Source organism: Anopheles funestus, chromosome 3RL, assembly GCF_943734845.2.
Source record: "Anopheles funestus chromosome 3RL, idAnoFuneDA-416_04, whole genome shotgun sequence".
NCBI classification, from domain to species: Eukaryota; Metazoa; Arthropoda; class Insecta; order Diptera; family Culicidae; genus Anopheles; species Anopheles funestus.
The window spans coordinates 6,978,962-7,001,994 of NC_064599.1; the positions used below are offsets into that span (position 1 = coordinate 6,978,962).

A 23,033-nucleotide genomic window follows, 5' to 3' on the forward strand; every position below is an offset into this window, starting at 1 on the left:
AGGTTTAAACAATATTGGACAATGCAAACAGTATGCAAAAGATACTGCATAAGGTAAAAGTGTCTTCCTGTGAGGATGTTTTTCGGTGTTCAGAAGACCTCCTTCTCTATCGCAATGAAATAAAAACAGAAACTACAAGCAAAACTTTTTCCCAACCGGAGCGAGCGTACAAACCCAGGCTTATCGCGTGCCAAGTTTATTGAAAGTTTCGTTTGAAACCGTCCAATTCACAAAAATTTCTTCCTCGGCATTTAACCGGTTGTCAACCGATCCTGGCTGCTATCTGGTCTATCCGTTCGGTGTGGCTGAAGTGGTGGTTTGAAATGATTTTCATTTTGAAAAGACGAAATTTTTTGAACAGAACGACTCACAAGAACGAACACCCGTGGAAGATTGCACGCAACGAAGGCAAGAAAATTTCAATCCTCTTTGGGGTTTTTTTTGGTTTGGTGACTCACGGGGTTTTCGGGGGGACACTTCTAGTAAGGTGCGGTGCGGTGGAAACATTTTCCCGTGTGGTGACTTTTAGCCGACACGAAAAGTTCGACGCCGGGAAGTTTCGAGACCCGTCAACAATAGTTGTGGCCTCATAAATAACTCAAAAGCCTCGATTCGCTCGTACCGTTGGTGGTTCGAGTCGAGTGGCCACGCGAGAGTGCATTTCGGTGCTGCTGTTAGTTTGCGTTGCGTCTTCCGCAAGTGCCATTTGGTGGAGATAACTTTTTGGGTAAGAATATCCTCACAAGCAAAGAGGATAGAAGTATGCAAGAACATATTTCACGCTTTGATGGTAGCGCTTTTTCACAACTATGGAATATTCTGTCGAACAACAGGTTAATTCTTGGTAGTTGAAATATAAAATATAATGAACCAGATTATTATACAAAACCGAAACGAAGCAAATGCAAAGAAATTCAAATCCATTTTTCTATAAAATTTACGTTTAATGTCTATTATTTAGTATTATATTTATATCTCACCTCTTTCTCTCTCTTTTTTCATCTATCTGTACTTGAAATTGTTGCAACGTTTCCATTTCGTCAGGAAACTTTTATTTTTCCAATTTTTGTTACTTACTGGTGAACTTCACTAAACAGTGCATAATCAAACCGCGTTGTGTAAGATTTTTTAAAAGATTTTGAAAAAGAAATGCCGATTATGTCAAACAATGGGATATCATTGCAATAAAAAAACTTGGTAAAAAAAAGAAAAGTGTGACCGACGCTGATGGACTGTGCCCAAATTGATAGATTGTGACATTTTCTTCCCTTGAAACCTTTGATAAAATCAACAAAACCAAAACCACAAAAGAAGGCTTTGATTGTTGTCTTGTGCTTATAACAACCGCAACAAAAAAAAACTTCCCCACCGAATGATTTGTGACATTTTGAAGTTTTACGGTCTTCTTCTGAACATTTGTCGAATTCGGACGTAGTTTGAAATCCACCCAAAAAGTTGCTCAACTCCATTGGTTGATGTTTTGTATGTTTTGACCTGTTCTGTGAAATTGCCCTCCGGCATGTTCTGTTCCAATGGGCACGAAAATTGTTCCTTTATCCATCAGAAAAAGAATAGCAGTGAAAAGTGACTAAGCTTGGGGTTTGGGATTATCCTTCGGTTTGCGTTCCAAGAAACAATTCCTCCCCCGAGGGCGCGATTGAGCATTTTGCGTAGGTAAAGTTACATTTCTGGCGGGCGGTGCAGCCACCGTCACGGTGTGTAAATATAAAGCAGAAAAGTTTGTACCGTGATTTAAAAGTTTATCCGGCGCGTTTACCCAAACGGTGGCAGAAGCACTTTGTAGGTAGTTTTTTTTTTGGAAAGAGAAGGAAAATTCCACCACGCCTTAACCATTGCAGCGTACCAGTGCGTGCGTGTGTGGGTGGTTATGTTTTTCCAAACTCCAAACATTTTCAAACTAGAACACAAACATAAGCGACACCAAACAAACAAAATGGCAAAACAGCAAAGCTAAAAGATAAAATTCAATTATTGGCCGACTTGGTACTTCGTCAAACGTCGGCAAAGATTTAGTGGCTCGGTTCGGTGTACATGTTCGGTACGGTTTCTTCGTACTCAAAAAACCTACTGGATGAATATAGTAAATCAAATTACATCGCCGAAGTTTGTTGATGGCATCGGATAGAGTGCCGATGGTCAAATAGGGAGATTGTAGACAGTTCTTCTCGGTAGGGATCGAGATAATCTAATCCCTTTTTGGATGAACACAAAGCACTAAAATTGGGAGTTGGTTTGAAACTTCTGAAGAAAGAACATACAAGCATGTTTATTATGATACGTTCGTGGAATGTTCTTGAAAGGAAATAAATTGATTGTTCGGTGAAAATGAGTCACAGAGAAAGATTTTTTATTCACACTAGATAAGCCCTTTATTATGTCAAAATTTGTCATGTATAAACATTTTCTAATCATAGTTTTTGGTTTGTGGATGCAAAATCGCAACAAGCAAACGATTATTATTAATCATTTTTAATCGTTTTTATGCTCCACAAGTAGGAAAACAAGTTCATTTCCATTAAAAAGGTATGTTTTACAAAACTAATATTATTTTTATGTGTTTTCTTAGGATTGTACTATTCTTTTGTACAATTTATAAACATATTGTACTGAAAATATCAATTTAATCAAGGAAGGTTTATTTGGCCTTCCAGAAAGCCAAACAGAGAAGTGGCAGCAAATTAAATTAAACAACCTGCACAGGTTACAGAAATTTACCTTTTCACCGTGGTTGAGTTTCGTGTTGATTTTAAGCACACAATAAGACCACTACCAGGGCCACCCACCCATAACTATGCGACGAAGTTAGTGATTTGTTCTAGCACCTTACCAGTGAAGTGAAATGGTGCAAATGGTTGAATGGTTGGTACATTAAGTAATTAATCGAATTTGCCAGTCGACAGACTCTTGCAATTCCAAGCTATTTGTACGATGCGTTGGCGTAAAAGAGCGTTCGATCGCGTGGTGAAACAATGGTACGAGGATTTTTGGGGTGCCGTACTGGCAGTGAATTGATTTCGTCCCATAAAATGCGACTTGGATCAACATTTGTTCATGTAATTAAAATGATATTAGCGATTTAATGGAGGTGTTTTCCAAATCGGTTCCTACGCGTAGAAAACTCATAAAACTTATCTGCGGTGATTCTGAACAGAAAACCGCAGCTTTGATTATACTACAATCATAAATAACATTAAATTCATAATTCGTCTTTAAGATATGAAGAAATTAGCTCCAAACGTCAACCCTTGTAAAGGCAGCTAACCTTGGCTTTCCGGTGTACGGTTAGCTTCCCCGTAGCTTGGTTCGGTTTACCGAATCTGATGGATTGTACTTGGGAGCAGATTTCACCACCGGTAGGAACCTAATTGAATAATTACTAACCAAAAGGTTTGCCGAACAAAATGTGCTCCGGTACGGAACTCAAAAAACCCCCGAACAAATGTCAGAGGGAGCACAAAACTTATCGCTTCCTTCCGGTTGGTCCTTCCGACAAAACACGTACAACGGGGGGAGATGGGAATTTTGCCAGCGAAATGAGGTGAGAAAAATATAATAAATTCACTCCACTCACGGAAGCACAAAAGGAAACGAAAAGCGAAGCGAATACCGAGTGGAGAGTTCATTTTGTGTGATGTTATACTCCCATTAGACAATGCTTCCGGTTACCGGAAGTTAACGAAATAAAGCTTCTTTTGCGCGCAAGTCTCCTGCTAGCAGGAATGGTTCTGAAACGAATGAAACGCTTCTAATCGAGTGGATTGAGCCGGACGACTGTCTGGTATGGAAGAGAATAACACAGGTCAGGAAGCACACAAGGGAAATTAGGGATGGTCAAATTCCGGCCGAAATACATTCCACCATTGGCTACGGGGAAATCATGAATGATAATAGATTTTTTCTAGAAACTCTTTCACCTTCAGAAGTCTTTCTTTTCAGCAAAGATTTCTTTTTTACTGTGTGTGTCATGATTTCGTAGCATGATGTTGTTGCGTTCTATAGGTGAATTGTGCACCAGCGCAACAGCACAACAGCGACGGGTTCACCTTTATGACGATAAATTATAACCGCAAAGGCAGCAGATTAAATTTATGTCTGTCGCTAATGGACAGTGCCATAGATAATGAAAGGATTCTTGTGGAAAACGTGGCCAACCGGAGTTACGGTCGACGAGCTAGAGCTGAGAAGCAATTTCAGTGGTCATTAGTTGCCTGCTTGAGTAGTTTTAAATCTTTATCATTAACGCAACTGCTTTCTTGCTTTATAATCATGCAATAAAATTAGAATTTCACCATGAATTGAGCTTTAATGCATCCGTTTTATGCTAAATAACAAAATTGTTTTATGTCAATACATATACAGGGCTATTATGAAACGCAAACATCTTTTCAAACGTCACACAAAGTTGCCTTTCGTATTATGACTTTCCGTTTGGCTCTCCGTTTGGCACATTCAGACGTTTCAAAAATCAATGATAACTTGATGACAAACGGAAAGTAAAAAATTTGCATTACCTGTGCCAAACGGAAACCCCGTTAGAGAGAAAATTTTCCGTCAGCCGAAAGCAACGGAAAGTACAATTTTCTAGAGAATTGATTATAAAAAAGTCAATACGGAGGTGTCCACTTCTTTTGTAACTCATTATTCACACGAAATACAACAGTGGTGATGAGATTTGCGACTTCAAAACTCAAATTTTGTTAAAAAATCATACAGTTGCTTCTCTCGACGAACTGCTATTTTGAATTTTGTTTATGGTTTTCATCTTGACAGATTGATTGATCCAAGAAAAAAGTCGATGAAGCTTTCAATGACTCCAACGAGCAACCATAATGCAAATTTGCTTTCCGTTTGAATTGTGACTTTCCGTTTGTGAAATTTCCGTTTGCGTTTCATAATAGCCCTGATAAATTTATTTATATTTATTATTTTTTTTTTTTTTGCTCGGTTAGAACGGCCTGGCCGTATCAAGACTTATTTTACCACGTAGCAGGATAGTCAGTCCATGCTACGGGGAGACGGTCCGGATGGGATTTGAACCCGGTCCCTGCCGTGTGGACGGGCGCCGTTTTTCACATGCACCACCGGGCCGCCCCGAAATATTTATATTTATATATTAAATATTTTTGTATTTATCGATTTTAATCAATTGTATTATCATCGATTTATACACTTTCTATAGCACCGGTTTTTAAAACTGCGCAGAAAAAGAGTTTTCATTATGTTCATATAATTGAAATCATTTAAAGTAAAATGGTCCAATCATTCCCTTTTTTAGTGCCCAAACAATTTCTGATGAGCCAGCATTCGTTTTTCGCTTTTCCGGTTCGGTTAAAACTATTTTTCTCTCACATCCCTCTCATTTCCTCTTATGCTTGGCAAGCGTTAAATTGTCAACGAGCGTTTGTGACACTGCTGGACCGTATGCCTTCCAAGCCAATCAGAACAGATTTGCCAACAAGCCGTAACCACTCACGAGAGTTTTACCACTCCGCTTTGTTGCAACCGGACCTGATCCTCATCTGAGCTGAACCAACCATTTGCCAACCCTTCCGCGGCCTCTGTTTTCCCTCTCCCCGTGTTTTTCCTTTTTTTCGGATAAGATTTCAAAGATTTCACCGTTCAATGAACAAACTTCAGCAAACGAGAGTTGTTGAAAGTCGTTGTTCACCCTCTCATCGCGTGCGAAAGGTACTCGATCGTGTGCTCTAAGCGTACGGGAATCGTAATCCGATCCGTTTGCTGAGGCTGTGTGGTGTCATGGTGCCAGCAAATAGTGTTTGCTATTTTACCACCCTTTCCTACTTGAAGATAATATCATGCTGGTGTAAAAGGAGTACACGAACGCAACAGGATAACCACTTACACCGCACGTGGTGTGAAAGTTTTTACGATGAAAATTCTTTTCCAACGCTTGTAGGAGTAGAAATGGAATTGTTAAAGGAAAAAAAAAGGAAAAGATAAATACGATGAGTAACAAACAGAAGATAGTTTCCAACGAGGTTTTTGGTACACTTTTCTTCTGGTCCAATTGCATTTAACCTTCGTGTCGTGTGTTTGCTACGCTGGATGGTAGAACTTGGTGAAAGCGGACAAGCTAAACACCACAAAACCCTATCGATGAAGGGTTTGGAAGTAAATTGATCCTGGCAAGTATCGGTTTACAATTCGAAGTGAAGATGGCGTGAAATTGTTTGTTTCTGCAACGCTAACTTTTCAGCGCTGTCAACCTGTGGATGTCCAGCTTCGTGTTACCTTAGCACCTTCATCCATTACGCTGTCAGTTGAAGTCAGCGCAAAAGTGCACTAAGAGTTTAATTAGGATGTCAGCAATATTTTTTTTCTGAAGTAATGATTATCTTATCTTTGTCATTGAGAAAATAAAATAATTTTAAAATTTCTGCTGTATTTTGTAGTTTGTTTCTTGCTGCCGCAGCCATCTAAATAAATAAATCTCAAAACATGAAACAGAATCAGTGTTTTATTACAGTGTTACCACAGAAAGCACACAAAGCTTTGGTTGAATACCGTTTCTTACTAACAAAGTGATGGTTTACCACAACATTATTATTGTCTTCCGTTACGTTTTCCCCATGAAGAAATCAGGAAAACGAAGAGTAATTGGTTGTGAACGAAGCATTTCCCTCTAAAACAGCTCTAAGCATAACACGAACAATTTCGGCACAAGAAATATATAGCATCAATTTATTTACTTCTACTTCGGCCTTTGCAAATGCGAAGTACGGGGATGGTACCATTTTATTCAATACTCAAATTTCTGACCACGCTTGGAAAGTGCCGCAGATGAGATTGAGCTGAGTTATTGCAGTCATAAAAAAGCGTACAGCACGCTAGTGTCTATTAAATGAAACAACAAGAAACCTTACAGTCGAACTAGGCTTATACATTCGTGCTAGAAAAATCTGGATGAAAGTGTTTTTGGGTGGAAGTCGTTTGAACCCAGTCCAAAGTTCACTCAACAAAGTAAATGAATAAAGCAATAGAACATACCTATCAAAGTAACAAACATTTTGTAAGGCATTCCGTGCGTGACCAGGCGTCTCCATCAGCGAATAAGTGTGAAATGGAGACGCCTGGTTGCTCACATTTCTTAAACCAGATTTCTTGGGTTTTTTTTTGGTGAGGAGTGCTTTCCGTTTAAAGACTCACCACCTGCAGTAGTTATCTTAAGCAGATGGCTCAATTTTCGAGGTTTGTGGTTTTATATTCACCAAGCTTTACGATCCTTCCGATTTATCCTTGCGCCTTCCCTTGGGAACCTTTCGGGGAAAAGTGTTAATATAATGTTTGGAACGTGTTTTTCTCACTGTTTCTCTCGTTACTTGGCAATGAAATAAAAACGAGGGCGAGTCACATTTCTTGTATGTTGCCTTTTTCGGGTGGTAAACTTTCGGTCGGGATTAGGTCCCAGTTTTGCAATTTTTTCCATCCCTGCAGCTGTAACAGTTTACGAGCATGCTTCTAGGAAGACATCTTGACTGCTCAGTCTTTGGAAAAAAATGGGCTACTAAAGTTGTGTCGGCTTTATTACAGGATTCTTATATTTGTCGAATATCCAAGAACTTGCACCAAACTTTGGCTTATCCCAATTCTCGTTTTTTCCGTTCTTGCTTGTAAAGACATCGCTTACTCTCTCATGGATAGATAAAGCTATTCCACACCCGTTTGACGGATTATTACTGTACGGTGTATCATTCCAGCACAAAACAAGCAATCCATAACAACACGAAAGGTATGAGCAAAACACACCTCATCACGATCGCCCGCATTGTCACGCATTGTTAGATCTGTTGTCTCGGCGCTTCACAACCATCGTTCCCCGTTCCTCGATGGGATGGTATTCATGCAGAAGAAATCCCGCCGAAGCGTGTAAGGATTTGTGGTAAACGCGTGTTTGTGTTTGTCCCGTGGGAAACGCTGGAAGGATATTTTATTCAAGTAACCCCGAAAAATGGAGTTAGCTAAGGGGGGGCGTGTTGGGAATGGTAGCTATTTGGAGGAAAGCAAACCAACCATCGATATTTCCGGCACGTTCCAATTCTGTCGCCTCAATCGTTCATCCCAAGCGTACGCACACGGTTTCGTATCCTTTCGCAAAAAAATATGTTCCGAGAAAAAAAGGAGCTTTTTCGTTGTTTGTTTCTTCTCTTCAAGTGGTAAAGATTCCGTGCTGATATGACAACGGATGCGTTCGTAAATAGCAGTAAGGCTTCCAGTTGTGATAATGTGCCACGGAAAAGTGGTGCGAAAGCGATTGTGGTGCGTTTTTATTTTTTGTAATTCGGACGGAGGGGTAAAGTTTATTTTCGTCCAAAGTTCGTGCGGTGTGAATAATTCATCTCTCGCACAACACCACATCACGCCAGAGTGGTCCGCGGCGATGTATGACGCGTGTAGTGACTAGTGTGATGGGCTACAATACGAAAAGGGGAAGTATAGTAGTGCATTGTGTGCGTGTGTGTGTTGTGTAAATGAACCGAACAACGGCAGCAAACATCAAATCGACGCTTGGTTTATGTAGGCGGTGGCACTTTGTCTTGATGGCGCAAAAGATTGAAGCGGGTTCCGATGGTTGATGGGATGATAGCGCGTAGAACAAATTGAGCTTTTGAGCGAGTGGTGGCAGGAAATGTGATTATGCTACGCTAAAGAGGATCAACACACGAACGGTTAAATTATGAAAAGTTTCCGGTAATGTGGTGGGACTAGGTGGGGCTTGAGGCTAATTCCGGAAACAAACGATATGTTAGGATTTGGAATGTATATAGCGTATTTTCTGTGAAGCGATAAACATTAGTTGGGGGTTGGAAATTGGGAAGGTTAATGTCTATAGAAATAAAATGGTCAAATAATGTTTCATCCAAGACTGAGGCATCACAACTATTTATTGAAATCAACTCGATTAAATCAATAAACAGTTTCTTCCTGATGTTATAGGAATATTGGTACAAAAATAATATTCCGAGAATAAATCATAATTTCAATTTCCGCTAACGAAGTTAATTTCAACGAATTCTCTCCATGGAGAATCAGCAGTAATAGGACGCACCGATTATCGTATGATATATTAACGAACTGTGCTTACACAAGCGAGACAGCTTGCGAGCGTGTAATTAAATTCGTTCAACTCTCAGATATTACCGAATCATCACAACCAACCACCACTAACGTTTCACTTTCATGTTGAAGAAAGTTCCACCGCGGACGCGTTGCCGAATTAATGTACGCCCGGCATGTGGAACAACGTTCGCACAAGAATTCACACACTATTTACCGTGTCTTTATGTGGGTCAACTGTTAACTCGGCAAACTCCACCGTATGTGCCTAATCCGACCCATTCTCATGTGTGTCTGTGGGGGTGTGGAATTCAAACGATGGCAACACGTCCCCCGAGGGGGCGTTATGTTTAATGCATGCGAAACTCATTAGTTGGGTGACAGCTCAACGCAAGCGATGCTCGACGTTATTTGCTGCTTAAAAAATGCTGTTTGTGCAGCTGCATGTAGGTGGATTGTGAGAACACTGCGAGACCAGTGCAGCTTTTTGGGCAAGGAATGTTTTAGCCGAGAACACAATACGTGAATTTATCCACTTTACTCGCTTGTTCCGTTTTTGCAAAGGGTTGTTTTTTTTGTTTGTTTTAATCTTCCACCCTTATCTTCCCCGTGTGTGGCTGACGGTCGAAGCTGAAATACGAACTGACAGGAGACTGTCAATCGTATGCGTAGCGCTTCTCTTGATTGAATTATCTCATCCTCTTCCACCGATTGTCGCATGCGGGGTTTTGTCCGCTCCATTCTTCACCAGTTTCCAATTATTGATTGAGATGCTGTTTTCGTTTTGTTTCGTTTTTATTTGCGTGTACCGCAATGAAACTTTTTCGACAATAGCGCTAAAGTTGTGGCGCAGAAAGCATGAAACTCTTGTCAAACAACTTGGCCTACACAGTAAGAAAGTTTCTTTTTTCTTCCCTTCTCGGTGGTTTTTTTATAGACATATTCGGTAGAGGAAATCAACGAAGAAATATAAATTCGTCGTAGGTAGTTGTCTGTTGTCACCAACGAAGAAAAAAACACACAACCGAATCGTGTTCACCGGTTGATGGACATGCACAAGCCGGTCATCAATCTCCTGCGAGGTTGGATTGATTGGGTACGAGGAAACTGTACAAAAATGATATAACGCACACACACAGGACACACACGGAGTTTTTTTAAGGGCTTCATTCAGCTTAGGACAGATGCGAGCTTTCCTTCTTCCGTGTCGGTTTGTGATAGTTGGGAACTGTGAATAGAATTGGAGCGTAGATCATGTTACTCTTAGCGTATAGAGTGGAAATTCATGTTCATCTCAAATAAGAGTGTAAATATGCTTTTTGCAAAGAAGATTGACTTTCGCGAGATGGTTTTTGCGATATCATTTTTTTTTCGTTAGGACATTTTCTTCCTATATGAATAATTTATTTCCATCAATAAATAGGCCGTTCTATCAGAATAAAAAAAATAAAATAATTTATTTCCACCAAATGGATCCGCTAATGAAAAATAAATGTAAATATTCCTTTTTCATTATGCAGTTCAAATTTTAAATAGCACAATAACTGTAATTTGAAGTGGTTAGTATGGAAATTTAGGGTATATAAACAAAGCTACAGACAAGGAATCACTCAAAATCAAACAAAACCAGCGAGCCAATGTGGGAGGAACTCATTCGTCTTAACAATTGTATTTCCACTACTATCTTAATCATCCAAACAATCATGGTGAAATCCATTTCATCCGTATTCGTTCGCTGGTTTCTTCGTACTGCAAGCGCAACAGTGCGAATGGTTCGTTTTTATCCCTGATGGAGTTCAGCGCTCGTCAACGCTAATCGTTTCCGATGGTCATGGGGTTGAATGGCGCGACCATTTACGTTTCGGACATAAGTTATCGCTGTAATCAGATTACATCATTAGACGAAAGTAGCTCTGTTTACTTTCTCGCTTACGATGTCCACATACGTACATGTGTCGTCGTGTTGAAACATTTGTTTTTGTTCCTCTTCAATGTTACACATACCTGTGCTAACCAGCATTGGTAGACGAATATGATTGTAGATGGGTGATTGTCGTTCAAACAGAACGAACGGACACGGGAAAAAATAATAACACTCATCCAACCAACCCCCGGAAAAAACTTTGCGTGACACAGCACGTTTTAGATTTCCTTTCCTTTGGAGGCTTTTACTCTTTTTTACCCCAATCAACTCCTCCCTCCTTGGGCGGGAAAGCTGAGGAAGAGCTTTAAGGGCTTCCGAAAATGGACAAAATAAAAGGGAAACTCCTCGAATCGGAAATGGAGCGAGTCCATTTTTATGTAACTGATTGTAAGATTATTTCGGTTACGTTTCGTTTCATTTTTGGATTCCTTTTCCCACTGCGTGAAACGTGCGAGTGAGCGAGCGAGAGAGAGAGAGAGAGGAAAAAGAGACCGAACACGAAGGCTAAAAAGTGCGTCAAAGGAAGACAGACAAGCTGATTGGGTGGTCGCACTCTTCCGGCGTTTTTGTTTGCATTACGTGAGTGTCCGGCGAATAAATTGTATTAGCATGATAATGGAATAATATGGATCAACACACGTTTTCCCTTTGCGTTACCCCACACAAGATCCCGTACACGCACATACTAACCATATGCATACATAACCACTGCCACTAGGAAAGGCCATTTAGAGACATGCATCAACCGTACGTTTCTTAAGCGGTTGTACAAGCACCCGACCATGATGATGATGCTTGATGATGATGATGATGCAAATCGGGGGCAGAAACGACAAGTCACGGTAATATGCTCCACAAACTGTGCCGTACCAGTCCACCTATGAGGCTGGAAGGAACGGCGAATGAGACATCCAAAGGCAAACATTCCCACTTTTAACTTCAACCTTATACGATATGTTAAGATTTCCCTATGTGCAAGGTAAACTTTTGCGAACTCTTTGGCATCCGCTACCGGTAGAAGCGAAAGGCTCATCGTGTGACACTTTTGATGTGTGTTCCCTGTCCTCGGCGAGTAATATATGAGTTACGAGGTGAAGTTATGTTATTTCACTTCTTTTTTTCAATCACTCCACTATGCGACACTTGTACCCATGTTCTCCTTTCGGTGCGCCACGCCAGTCGTGTGATCGAGAGTGATGAAGAGTCACCAGAGTCTGACAACGGTTAGCAACGAGTTTGATTGACAGCGGTTTCATTAGATGTGCTCTTATTTATGCATTAGCGACTGAAGGGAGACCGACCACCCTGTGCGTCACTGAGGAGCCACCGTGGTGGTCCTTCTTGTTAAGCTTATCTCGCCAAAGGGTGAGGATGGCATCAGATCTCGATCACGAGGAAATAACTTTGCATAAGTTTCACGGTCAAAACTGGTACCTGGAATTCTGAAATGTAATTTGATCCAAGGATATGTTAAGGATTTTTCCATTCATTTTTTCCGTAGATACCATACCCTCGAAAATGGTAAAGTTGTGTGATAAAATTGTACCATTGTTTTGAGCATAACATCTCCCTCGTAGAACATTGCGCTCACACACACTGCCAAAATCACAGCACACGCTTAGTTTATCATAATTTCACCACAAATCATTCGTAACGCTCCGGGGCGTGAGGGCTGCACTTTGTTAAAGCGGTTTCGAGATTGTGATTGATGCCTTCGAGATGCCGTTCACTGTGTTGTGCGTCACTGAAAGATGACACCGAAGTATTGCCAACAACGAACAGCGCAGCCTGACATTGATGGGTCATTGTCACGGACCATGATAGAGCTTTGGTACGTGTGAATGTTTTGCTATCTGTCCCGAAGCAAACAATCTGTGAGTAAATGTGAAATTGTAACTGTCAGTAAACCACTCACGTTCTGAACATTCTGATTCGTTCGTTGACATGCTTTCGATTGTTATTCAGCGTAATAAGGGCCAATGTATATGTGTGTTTGATGTCGGTCTTAATAGAACTGTTTATTTCACAGTCTGTTTGTACATTAATTTTTGAATAGAAAAAGTATTTACCAAATAACAACTTTTCTAAATATTCATAGAAAGCTCTACATAGCGTTTGCTCATTTTTAATCTGCTCACATTTAAATAACTCACCGCTGGCAGCTCGGTTAACATTTCAAGGATAAGCTTTAAGCTGTTGTTTGTCATACATACCGATGAGTCATAGCATTAATTAATAATTTGCGCTGGAAATAATTAGTCCCGTGAATCAGTGTCACCGAAAGTGATATCCGGGCTCGCATAATGCTTGTCCCGAAAAATCCTTGTACCTGCACCGCGTAGCTAGTGAATTAACTACATTACAGTGTTCATTTTCCACATGGCTTGGTGGGGTTAATGTGGAGGAAAATTAGTTCACGGAAGTAGGTGATAGCTCAAGTCTTTTAGCTAAACAAACAGAGCCGATGTCCGGATTATTTTGACCTTGAATGTTGTTAGATTTGGGATTTTTTAAGCTCTGTTAAGGGTGTTTAGGAAGGTACTTTCCAAGGATTTCTATGAGATTTCTTTTTATTCCAAGTGGAAATCTAATACTCTTCCCTGGAAACAATTTTAATCCATTCACCAATCCTTTCTTTTCAATGTTCACATGGAAATAAATTCAAGACCTTAGGAAACGTTACCAAGAACATATTTCCTTCCAGACTAATACTCATGTTCCTGCATTCATATTTTCTCCCAAAGATAATAATCGCATTTTTCCTTTCCATCTCGTTTTATTCTTTAAAGCACGAGTTGAAAATGCTTCATCATCCACAACAACACCGCAACAATCCATAACCACCGTAAATGGGTTTCGCTTGATGAGAATATTCATGTGCAAGTTGTATTAAAATGGTGAACCACATGAGACAGGATGTGTGATAGATAAGAGATAACTGTGCACTTAATCATTCAATTATCTCTTCTTCCTATTCGATGGATTTTTCAAAGCGCTTTGCCAAGTGAGTTCGGAACGACAACCGTACCTCAAGGGATGATAAATTATTCGCTTTGCAGAGTGCAACACCTACGCTAGTCGTCTATGGCTGTAAATTTTTAATTCGCCATCATGTACAACCTTTCAATTTTATTTCGTTTGAAAAATGTTTCTCCTACACATGAAGCAACTTTATAATTTGCACAGATTTAAATCTGAATTTATTTCCTTTTAAATATAGCTATTTTCTATTTAGCCAATCATCATATAATTATTGTAAAATAAAAATATTCATATATAATGAAAATTGAAAATCGCTTTTAAGGATATTTCAAGGATATTTTTTATACTTGAATTACTGACTACATATCACTTAAAACTCATATATATTTATCAAAAGGACATTTAAGTACTATGGTGTAGGTAAAAATGTCCTACATCTCTTAAACTGGGCTTAAAACAGGTCAACAACAAAAAATTTTGTAAAAAAGAGACAATTTTGCAGATTCCTATAGCAACGTGCTCTATCAGCTGTGATCGTCACGCTGTGGTAAACTGTTTACCTCTCATGCAACTGGGACAACCAAGGCCGTAAAGTCATTTAAGGATATTCATAGAGCGTAGTATACCCAAATTAGGCTACATGGATCCCGATGTTTCAGGGGTTGTGTTTTCTAGAAAGGTCCAAATAAACGCTTTTCTCGAACACACAGGCAGCAGACCGGAACCACGAAACAAGAATGGGAAATAAAATCTAAATTTTCTTTTTCGCACAGAATAAAAAACCTTCTATAAGAGGATTGAGGAGAAACCCGAGAGCAGTCGAAAGTTCAGAATGATAAAATAAACTTTTTGACCTTTTTCATTTCACATGTACCAGCAAGTGTTTAACTTATACTACTTAGTTAAGTGAAGTACATACTACTTAAGACTGACTGGTAAATTATAAATGTTTTCAACCTCCAGTTTGAGATGAAATAAAGGTCAGTGAAAGTAGCTCCGAAACTTAAAAAGTGCTTTTAGGAAACTTTTTTGAAATTCAATTACAACATCATGACGAAGCAGCAAAATGTCGGAAGGAATGGATTCACTTTACACCTCAATTTAGCCCAAAATCCCCGAAAAGGCTGTGAATTTCGCGCTCGTTTTATCCTCCACTTTTGAGCTGCACTGTTGCTGCTGGCAGCCTTTCATCATTCGCTGCACTTTTGCCTTTCTTCGAAATGGTGAAATAGTTGCTGTTAGTTGTTGTTTTTTTCTTTCCATTTGCTTCTCCGTTTGCTCAAAAGATGATCTTTTGCTGGTGCACGGGCTTGAAGCAGTATGATGCCGGTAGCATATTATTACAATCATGGTTTCTGCATTCGCACAGAAGGAATTCTTTTAACTTATTTCATCAGAAGCAGGTGAATGGGGGAAAGGATTCGTTTTGTGTGATAAGAAAGAGCGAATGCATTGCACCGTTGGCAATGGTGAAGTATAAGGGAAAATAGATAAAAAGCATTTGTTGCACGGAAAGCAGCAAAGGAAGCTCATTGACTGTGGATGCGAAGATGAAAGCCCACAGAAGAAATGATCATGAATTGCAAAACCGGGCTTTCTCTAGAGACAAGAAACAAACCCGAGCTTGATTCTTTCTTCAGGACAATGCAAAAATGCTTTCTTTTTTACCACGAGAATTATTGTGGATGTGGAAAAAGCATACAAACGATATGGCGTTGCAAACAAACAGAAAAAATGAAACGGCATCAAACTGACCCGGCTGAAGAAATGTCGATTTATTTGAAGATATTCCGCCACGTTTTTGTGTGTTTTGTTTGTACAGTTGCTTCGCTGGTAGGAAAAGTTATAATGGGCAACAAATAGCAAACTTCTTGCAACGATAATGGCAACGATGATGGGTATTGCGCTCGCAGGCATTCGTTTAACATAACGATCAGACAAACTGGCATCCCGTCCACTGGGTGCGTCATGACAAAAAAAAGCACATCAAATCCACCGTTCGGGAAGGCTGTGTGTCTTGAAGTGCCAAACGATAGTCAAACTAGGCCACTGCTCCATACTCCAGTCGGGGAAGAACAAAAAACGGAAACACAAGCATATTCTTTTGCCATGGAAGAAAGCCCTCGAACGAGTGGGCGATTTATTTTTTGGACATTAATGAGATTTTCCCGTCCGTTTCCCTGCTCAAACGGTTTGAGTGGCAACATTGGGCCGATGTTGAAATTTAATCATACGAAAGTCCTACCGATAAGCCGGTTTAACTCACGGTCAAGGATCGCGGAAATGTGAGCACGGCAGAGGTAGCACGTTGCGATTTAACATATTTCTTCAAAAGCACCTAATCCGTCTAAGCTACACAAGGAAGAAATGATGTGACCTTTGGTTCGGTGTGAACACCGCTGCTAAAAGTCAACATTTTCCTGCGTTGTTTATTGCTGTTTCCTGCCTACGAAGGGGACCATCTTAAGTTGACCTAATTTTAATATAAGGCAGGAGTACAAAGCACTCGCACGCACGCACCTCTTCACACACTGGTCGTGGTGGGAAGGATATTAAAAATAAAGCTTTGTTTTCCGACCGGTTACCCGGAAGCACTCCTCACTGCTATTTGTCCTTGGGCAGCGGGGAAAAGCAACGCTCTTCAAACAGAATGTACAAGTATTTGTTGTTTCGCTAATGTTTGCAGACCATATTTTGTCGATGGGGAATGTTTAATGTAGTATGGCGTAGCAGCTGGCTTAAATCTCACGCGTCAATAAAAATAATAACAGGTCTTTTAACAAAAAATGGCAGGAAATTGAGCGTACAAATAACAACGAAAACTGCGATGAAACGGGTGATTTTTTTTAAAAGGAAAACAAACTCAATATTGTTTATTGCAAACAAAGAGTAACAGTATATGAACCATCAAGCTTTAGTAAAATGAGCAATTTAACATGATGATGACATTTTCTTATTGTCTAACTTTCCTTAAACAGCAACCTTAAAGAGCAACAATAGATGCATCTTTGCACTTTCTCTAACCTATTCTCCAAAACATTCCCCAACAAAAACCTAATCAAACAATACCATTTTGTTTGTTTGCAAAGGACTTTTAATTATTATACATCTACAACTATATGAAACAACTGTTGCAACGTCATTCTTTTCCCACAAAAAAAGTGAAATATGAAGCAGAAAGAAAAGCAAATAGTACCTTTACAATGCACTACGAAAAAGGGGTTTTCTTAGACCACAAAAGAATGGTGCACTGCTCAGTATCAAAAGGCCAACTGCCAATTGCCGCAGGACATCGAGCGCTAATGAAAACGTTTCTAGCGTTGGATAAAGCAAACAATCGTTGCCTCGGTAAATGTTGATTTTTTAAGAAGGTGAAAATAGAGATGTAGACGCACAACGAGATTTCAGTGTGTAGTTTAAGCAGAAGAATGTTGATAAAATTTGAAATGTGAATTATTATTGCATTTTTCGATATATATTTTTCTTTAAATTTTAAAACTTTATTCTACTCACCGGCTGATATTCTCATTTAATGAAGAGTGATTTTATGTTTCTCGTTTAAATCATTATACGAAGTATCTCTTCTTATCGTAGAAATCAAACAATTGCTATAATTATATAAGCCAGTAATATCATCAGGTGAAGCACCGTTTAATTGCTCTTACCAAGTGCATTACTCAACTTCGGTGGTCTGTGGTACACCACAGGATACACACCACACACGTCAAAGTTTGCCACTGATAAAAATGCACTTAACCCACTACCCCATTGTATCAAAAAGGTTCCTAAAACCACCTGCGTGTGTGTATTTGTGTGCTTTTCCCCCTAAAAATCAGACAATTTCGTTCCACAGTCACCTTCACATTCGCAGCCAACTGACAGGGGATGATTGCAGCGTGCGAAAGCAAGAGATACGCTGGACACAAATTCAATTACCTTCGTAAATCCAATTTTAATTCACTTTCGCCAACAAAATCCACCAGGTGGAAACGTTACACTGCATTATCGCTCACCAACCAACACTTGGATCACACAGAAAAGAGTAAAAGAAAAAACACAGTTTCATCGTGTGCTAATATAGCGAATCGTTAAATATTCTTTCGCCCTGTTTTTTCCGCTGACTCTATGATTTGTTTTTCGGTTAAAAAAACACACAACCACCAAAAACCATTTACACTTTTTCGAACACATGTGTTGCAACCGTTGTTGTACACTCTTTACAAGCTGCAATCTGTAACGACTTTTCGCAATCCGAGACTTTAGTTAATCCAACCGTTTAACGAATTTTCCACGTAAATTTTCATACGTCTGTCGTGGGATTTCGTTGCTAGGGTTTACCGTTGTTTGATTTATGGAACCACAAAATACCAAGTGCACACAGAACTCTCTTGGTTCTGTACATTCCTAGACAAAGGGACACAATTTTCGGGACAATTGTGTGTGTGTGTGTATGTTGACCGTGGAACCGAAGCAAAAACGTCGTCCGGTTTGCGGTTGTATCAGGCGGAGCTTTAGCTTCTTTGCACTGATACAGGCCGGTTGGATGGATAAGAGCGAAACACTTTTTTGTTCCCCTTTTTTAACATTCGAACAAGATACAGGCAAAATACACAGGAGCATCGAAACACGACATACGTACACGAAATCCAAACGGCACACACTACCATCGGCACGGAAAATAGGATTAAGGCGGATGACAGCTTTGTTTTGTAATCAGCCTCATATAAGTAACTCCTTAATCAGTTGAGCAACTAACACGCGTAACCACGAACCTTAATTTCAACACTTTTTTTAAATTTGTTTCAATAAAAAATATTTTTATTTCATCTAAAAACTTAATTACCTTTCCAATAGTGCTTGTTTTTTTATTTATTCAACACGAATGCAATAACATTTTTCACTCAAATAAAACACTTTGTGTATTATAGGCTGAAATTTGCATTACTGGACAAACAAACCACGAAACGGTTGGTCGATAGCGCACGGTTGTATCCGATTATAACCACGAGTAACGTTATACTAACGGGTATGGAATTTTGTTTGCGTCCATACAGCTCCGTACACGATCATCTGCAACTTAACGAAAGCAACGAACCAACATAACGAAACCCGAAGCATTACAAGCACGGTTCGCGCATTATAAAAATGAGAGAAAAAAGAGTAGAGTGAGACATTTCTAGCCTTATGATACGATAACGTTGGAATATGCTCTAGCTGTTTTTATGCTCTTCCATACACGTTTGCTCTCTTTCAAGCATGGATAATTTCTCTCGCTTGTTAGCAATTGATTTCGAAGAGCAGCGTTGGCGGGAACGCGATTTGTTTACGTTTCGTGGAATCGATGTTCGAATTTCGAAAATGTTAAACTACGGCATCACATTAAGGTGGAGACGCACGGTTGTTTACGTTAGGAAGAGCACGTGTTTTCTAGTGAGAGCCAGGAATAAGTAAAAATCATTTAACGTGGTCCGAAACATAGTTCTTCGGCAGTATTTCAATTCTTTATTAAAAAAATCTAATGTTCAGTCTAAAATTTTATGTTTAAATTGTCCTTCTCAAAAAAGTACAAATTTTCTTTTTAAGATTGTTTTAAGGAATTTTTATTTTTGGCAGATATGTTCTCTATAAGATACATTCTTAAACAAGTGACACAAAGTTTACAAAATAAAAAAAAACCGCAATACAGAAACTACCGAAGCAGCAGCGTTTGGAGCCGGTGTCGTGTCACAAAATTTTAATTAAATCATTTCACATGCCAGCTGCTGTAGGTTGTAAAGCTAAAAGCAGCTTAACAAACGTTCCCAGTTGCATTCTACCCACAAAACAAAATCCCCCCCCTCCCCCCCCCCCCCCCCCACCCCCTTTTTTCCAATGCTCACAGCACCAGAACGAAGGTGCATTGGTGCAATCAACATAAACCATCCACCCATTGACGATCAACCGAAACCGAAACCGGAAGTTGGAAGCGCATCGCCATAAAACAAACCGCAAGAAAAGCACATCCACTGGTAAAGAAATCCTTTGCTGCTGCATCCCGGTACCGATGGTTGGCTGACCGGTTGACTTTGGGTCGGTTGTTGTGCGAGAACTACTTGCGCTTCAGTTTCCACCGTAACCACGTCACGCCACAAACCGCCATAATCTTCTCATAAATATTTACATCCGCTTCCGCCCGAGCAGATTGGGACTCGGGACGATTTGCTGCACCGACCAGGAAACTCGGCAAGAATCCCGTGTGCAACAATGTTTGACGAAGACTTTCCTGCAGGAGACTATACTGGCAAACATTGGCTGTTGCTTCCGTATGGAGGTGTGTGTGTGGGAAATTGGATATTGCAATGTTGCCCGTTCAGTTCGGTTTTCCTCGTAGCAAAATAGAGCGGACCTCAGAAAGGTGAACGCCAAAGGAACACATCGTATCGTATAGTGGCTTGGGATTTCCGTTTGACTTTTGGAGTAGATCCAATGTTGGTCGAGCAGCGTGACCGAGCCATGGAACTGGTGAAGAATCGGACTAGAAGAACAGAAACGATCACAAATTGCAACCATCTGCTCGGTGTCTTGGATGTCTTTTGGGGGCGTGGAATATTGTGACATTGTTGACGCTACACAAATATCCAGGAATCAACTGCAACTTCGTTAGTATCAATAAGGTTTTTTCTCTTAAATTTTTTACTACTGCAAAACGTTCCAAAGCTTCATAAAATAATTGAGGAAAGAAAGCTCCGGCTTTACGACTGGAAATAAAGTAACAATTCAAGGTCACTGCATGTGGGTCACTGGCAGGTCTGTGATATAAAGTAACCAACTACAAACAGCTTTGGCGTACATCGAGATTTCATATATTTGTATTCCTATGTACAGCAAAAATACATTCAAAAACTGTTCTGGACATGATCTCGTTAATAACCAGGCTTCATAGAGACATCTCTTATAAATAACACATTCGACCTACTTTGGCCATTTTACATTTGTTGCTATCGGTTGTGTAGCATACACAGCGAATCACACATTTAGATTGAATGTTTATCCTATATATTTTTCCGCACAGTTTGGCAAGTTTTAGCTTATAACAGTTTTATATTTCATCTAAGACAAAACTCCTTACATACATGATCATTTCCTCCTATACGCTTACGAATGATGCTGGTGATTGATTTGCTCGTCAAGTGTACATATTTCAACATCGATAAACAGTTTTGCATTTAAGTTGAGTGTGTGTGTGTAGTGAAAAAATATAACTTTATCACCTTGCTGGCAAAGGTCTGGCTGGTTGATATGCCTTACAGGCACATCGCACACTATCTCACTTTGTTTACATCGAGAGAAATGGTAAATTGTTTACAGTGATGCTGGTTTCTGTTTTTCTCAGCTTTGTTTTTTTTAGCTTCGTGTAATTTAATTAGTTTAGCTTTGCTTCTCTTTTAATCCTTGCTTGCTCACTAGCTTTCTTGCTCTCTTTTTCACATGCAACACTGTTTCATCCACGTATGAAGCCGCTCACAGCGTGATCTTTGCTTTTCCAACTGATCAATGCATCGGATACACAGGATTTACGATAATGGAACGGGTGGAAAATTCATCGATTCTGGTCGGGAAAACTGGGAGAACCTGAAGGAAAAAAAGAGGAAGCGGAAAATAAAAAGGAAAGGTTCATTATTAGCGCTTTATGAAGTGATGATAAATATTTAATTGCTGCTTTTTTTTTATTACGATTTAAATGGGTTTGCATTAAGTTGTGATAGGTAGGAATGGGCGGACTGCAAATTAAAGAAAAATATAACAAAAAAAACATATATGAACACCTTTTGGAAAAGCTTAAATCATTCACAATAAGATTATTAAGTTACTGTTATAAATTTAATTAAATATCTAATTGTATTACTTTACAAAATTTCCTATAAATATTCTATCTAGTTAATTGTCAAACGAGAGCTTTTTAGAAAAGAAAATTTAAGAGGAATTTTAGGTTTCTTTTCTCATAGGTATTTGCTTGATGGTTACAATTTAAATGTTTCTATATGGTTATTTCTATATTTCAGCGTCTTTTTCCATCAAATATATTTATTTTATGTGTTTGAGCAAGTGTTTATTTCTTGACTAAATCATGCCCATTATTCGTACTAATTTCTGACGCCACAAGCAAAAAAAAAACATTGGACAGTTTATCTTCGTTGATAGGTTCTACTTTTTCGTTTTTTGCATTGTAACCATCTCTCCATTGCTTTCGATGGTATGCTTAGCTCGAAATAAAAAAAAACATGCCCCGAGACGACGCGACTTGCAATTAACGTTTAATCTCTCAGCACGCACGAATGCTTCAGGGTGGCGATACTGTACTCGACCGTTCTGACACCGAAAGGAGTTTGTTGTTGCATGCGTGTAGCGTTCGTTCGATGCGTCCCATCAACCCAGCCCCGAATGGTTCGGTTCCGAGGCAATCCGAGACAAGAAGGTGTAGAAGCAGTAACAGCAGCAGCAGGAACAGCAACAGCGGCAAGCAATAACGACAACAATGGGAAGGAAATTAAATTCAGCCCGCGTACGACGCGCTTGTAACGTTCGCAACAACGTTACGATGGATGAAATCATTGCAGGGCAAGTGTTAATGATTGGCGTGTATGTGTTATTGATGGTGCAAGTGATATTTTTCTCGTGATGGTACAGTTTTTTCTTTCTTCTGATAAATAACATAGTCCTCGATAGTCGTAGTGTTAACGAAAGTGTTGCGAAAGTAATGTTGCATACAATTTAAATTAAATCCGTAAAATAAAACAGTTTTCACTGGATTTTGTTAAACGAATATAAAAAAATGTTTAAATAATGAATAATTGGAGAAAAAAATCATACCTTTTGTGTAATAGTTGGTTTTCAAACCGTATCACATCGCTAAGCACAGGAACTCAGGATTAAATTAATGGTGCAGAAGTGGTCGTTGTTAAACTATAATCCATTTGTAAAAAAAAAAACGAATAAAATAATACAAAAGATATAAAAAAGGAATTTAAAATAAACATTGATACGCAATCTA

General features: G+C 39.4%; 1 protein-coding gene across 13 annotated transcripts in view; it reads right to left on the bottom strand.

The window, feature by feature from the left end:
* Positions 1 to 20,821: 20,821 nt before the first annotated feature.
* LOC125769907 (diuretic hormone receptor-like) overlaps positions 20,822 to 23,033 on the bottom strand; it is a 32,621-nt gene continuing 30,409 nt past the window's right edge. For 10 of the 13 annotated variants that reach the window (XM_049438956.1, XM_049438953.1, XM_049438955.1 and 7 more), the window contains exon 12: positions 20,822 to 21,613. In XM_049438956.1, coding sequence (XP_049294913.1) covers positions 21,556 to 21,613 — 58 coding nt within the window. In that variant the 3' untranslated portion in view covers positions 20,822 to 21,555. Of the gene's footprint in view, positions 21,614 to 22,119; positions 22,352 to 22,852; positions 22,946 to 23,033 lie in introns of those variants that run through there. The other 3 variants (XR_007419115.1, XR_007419113.1, XR_007419114.1) reach the window with 2 other exon arrangements.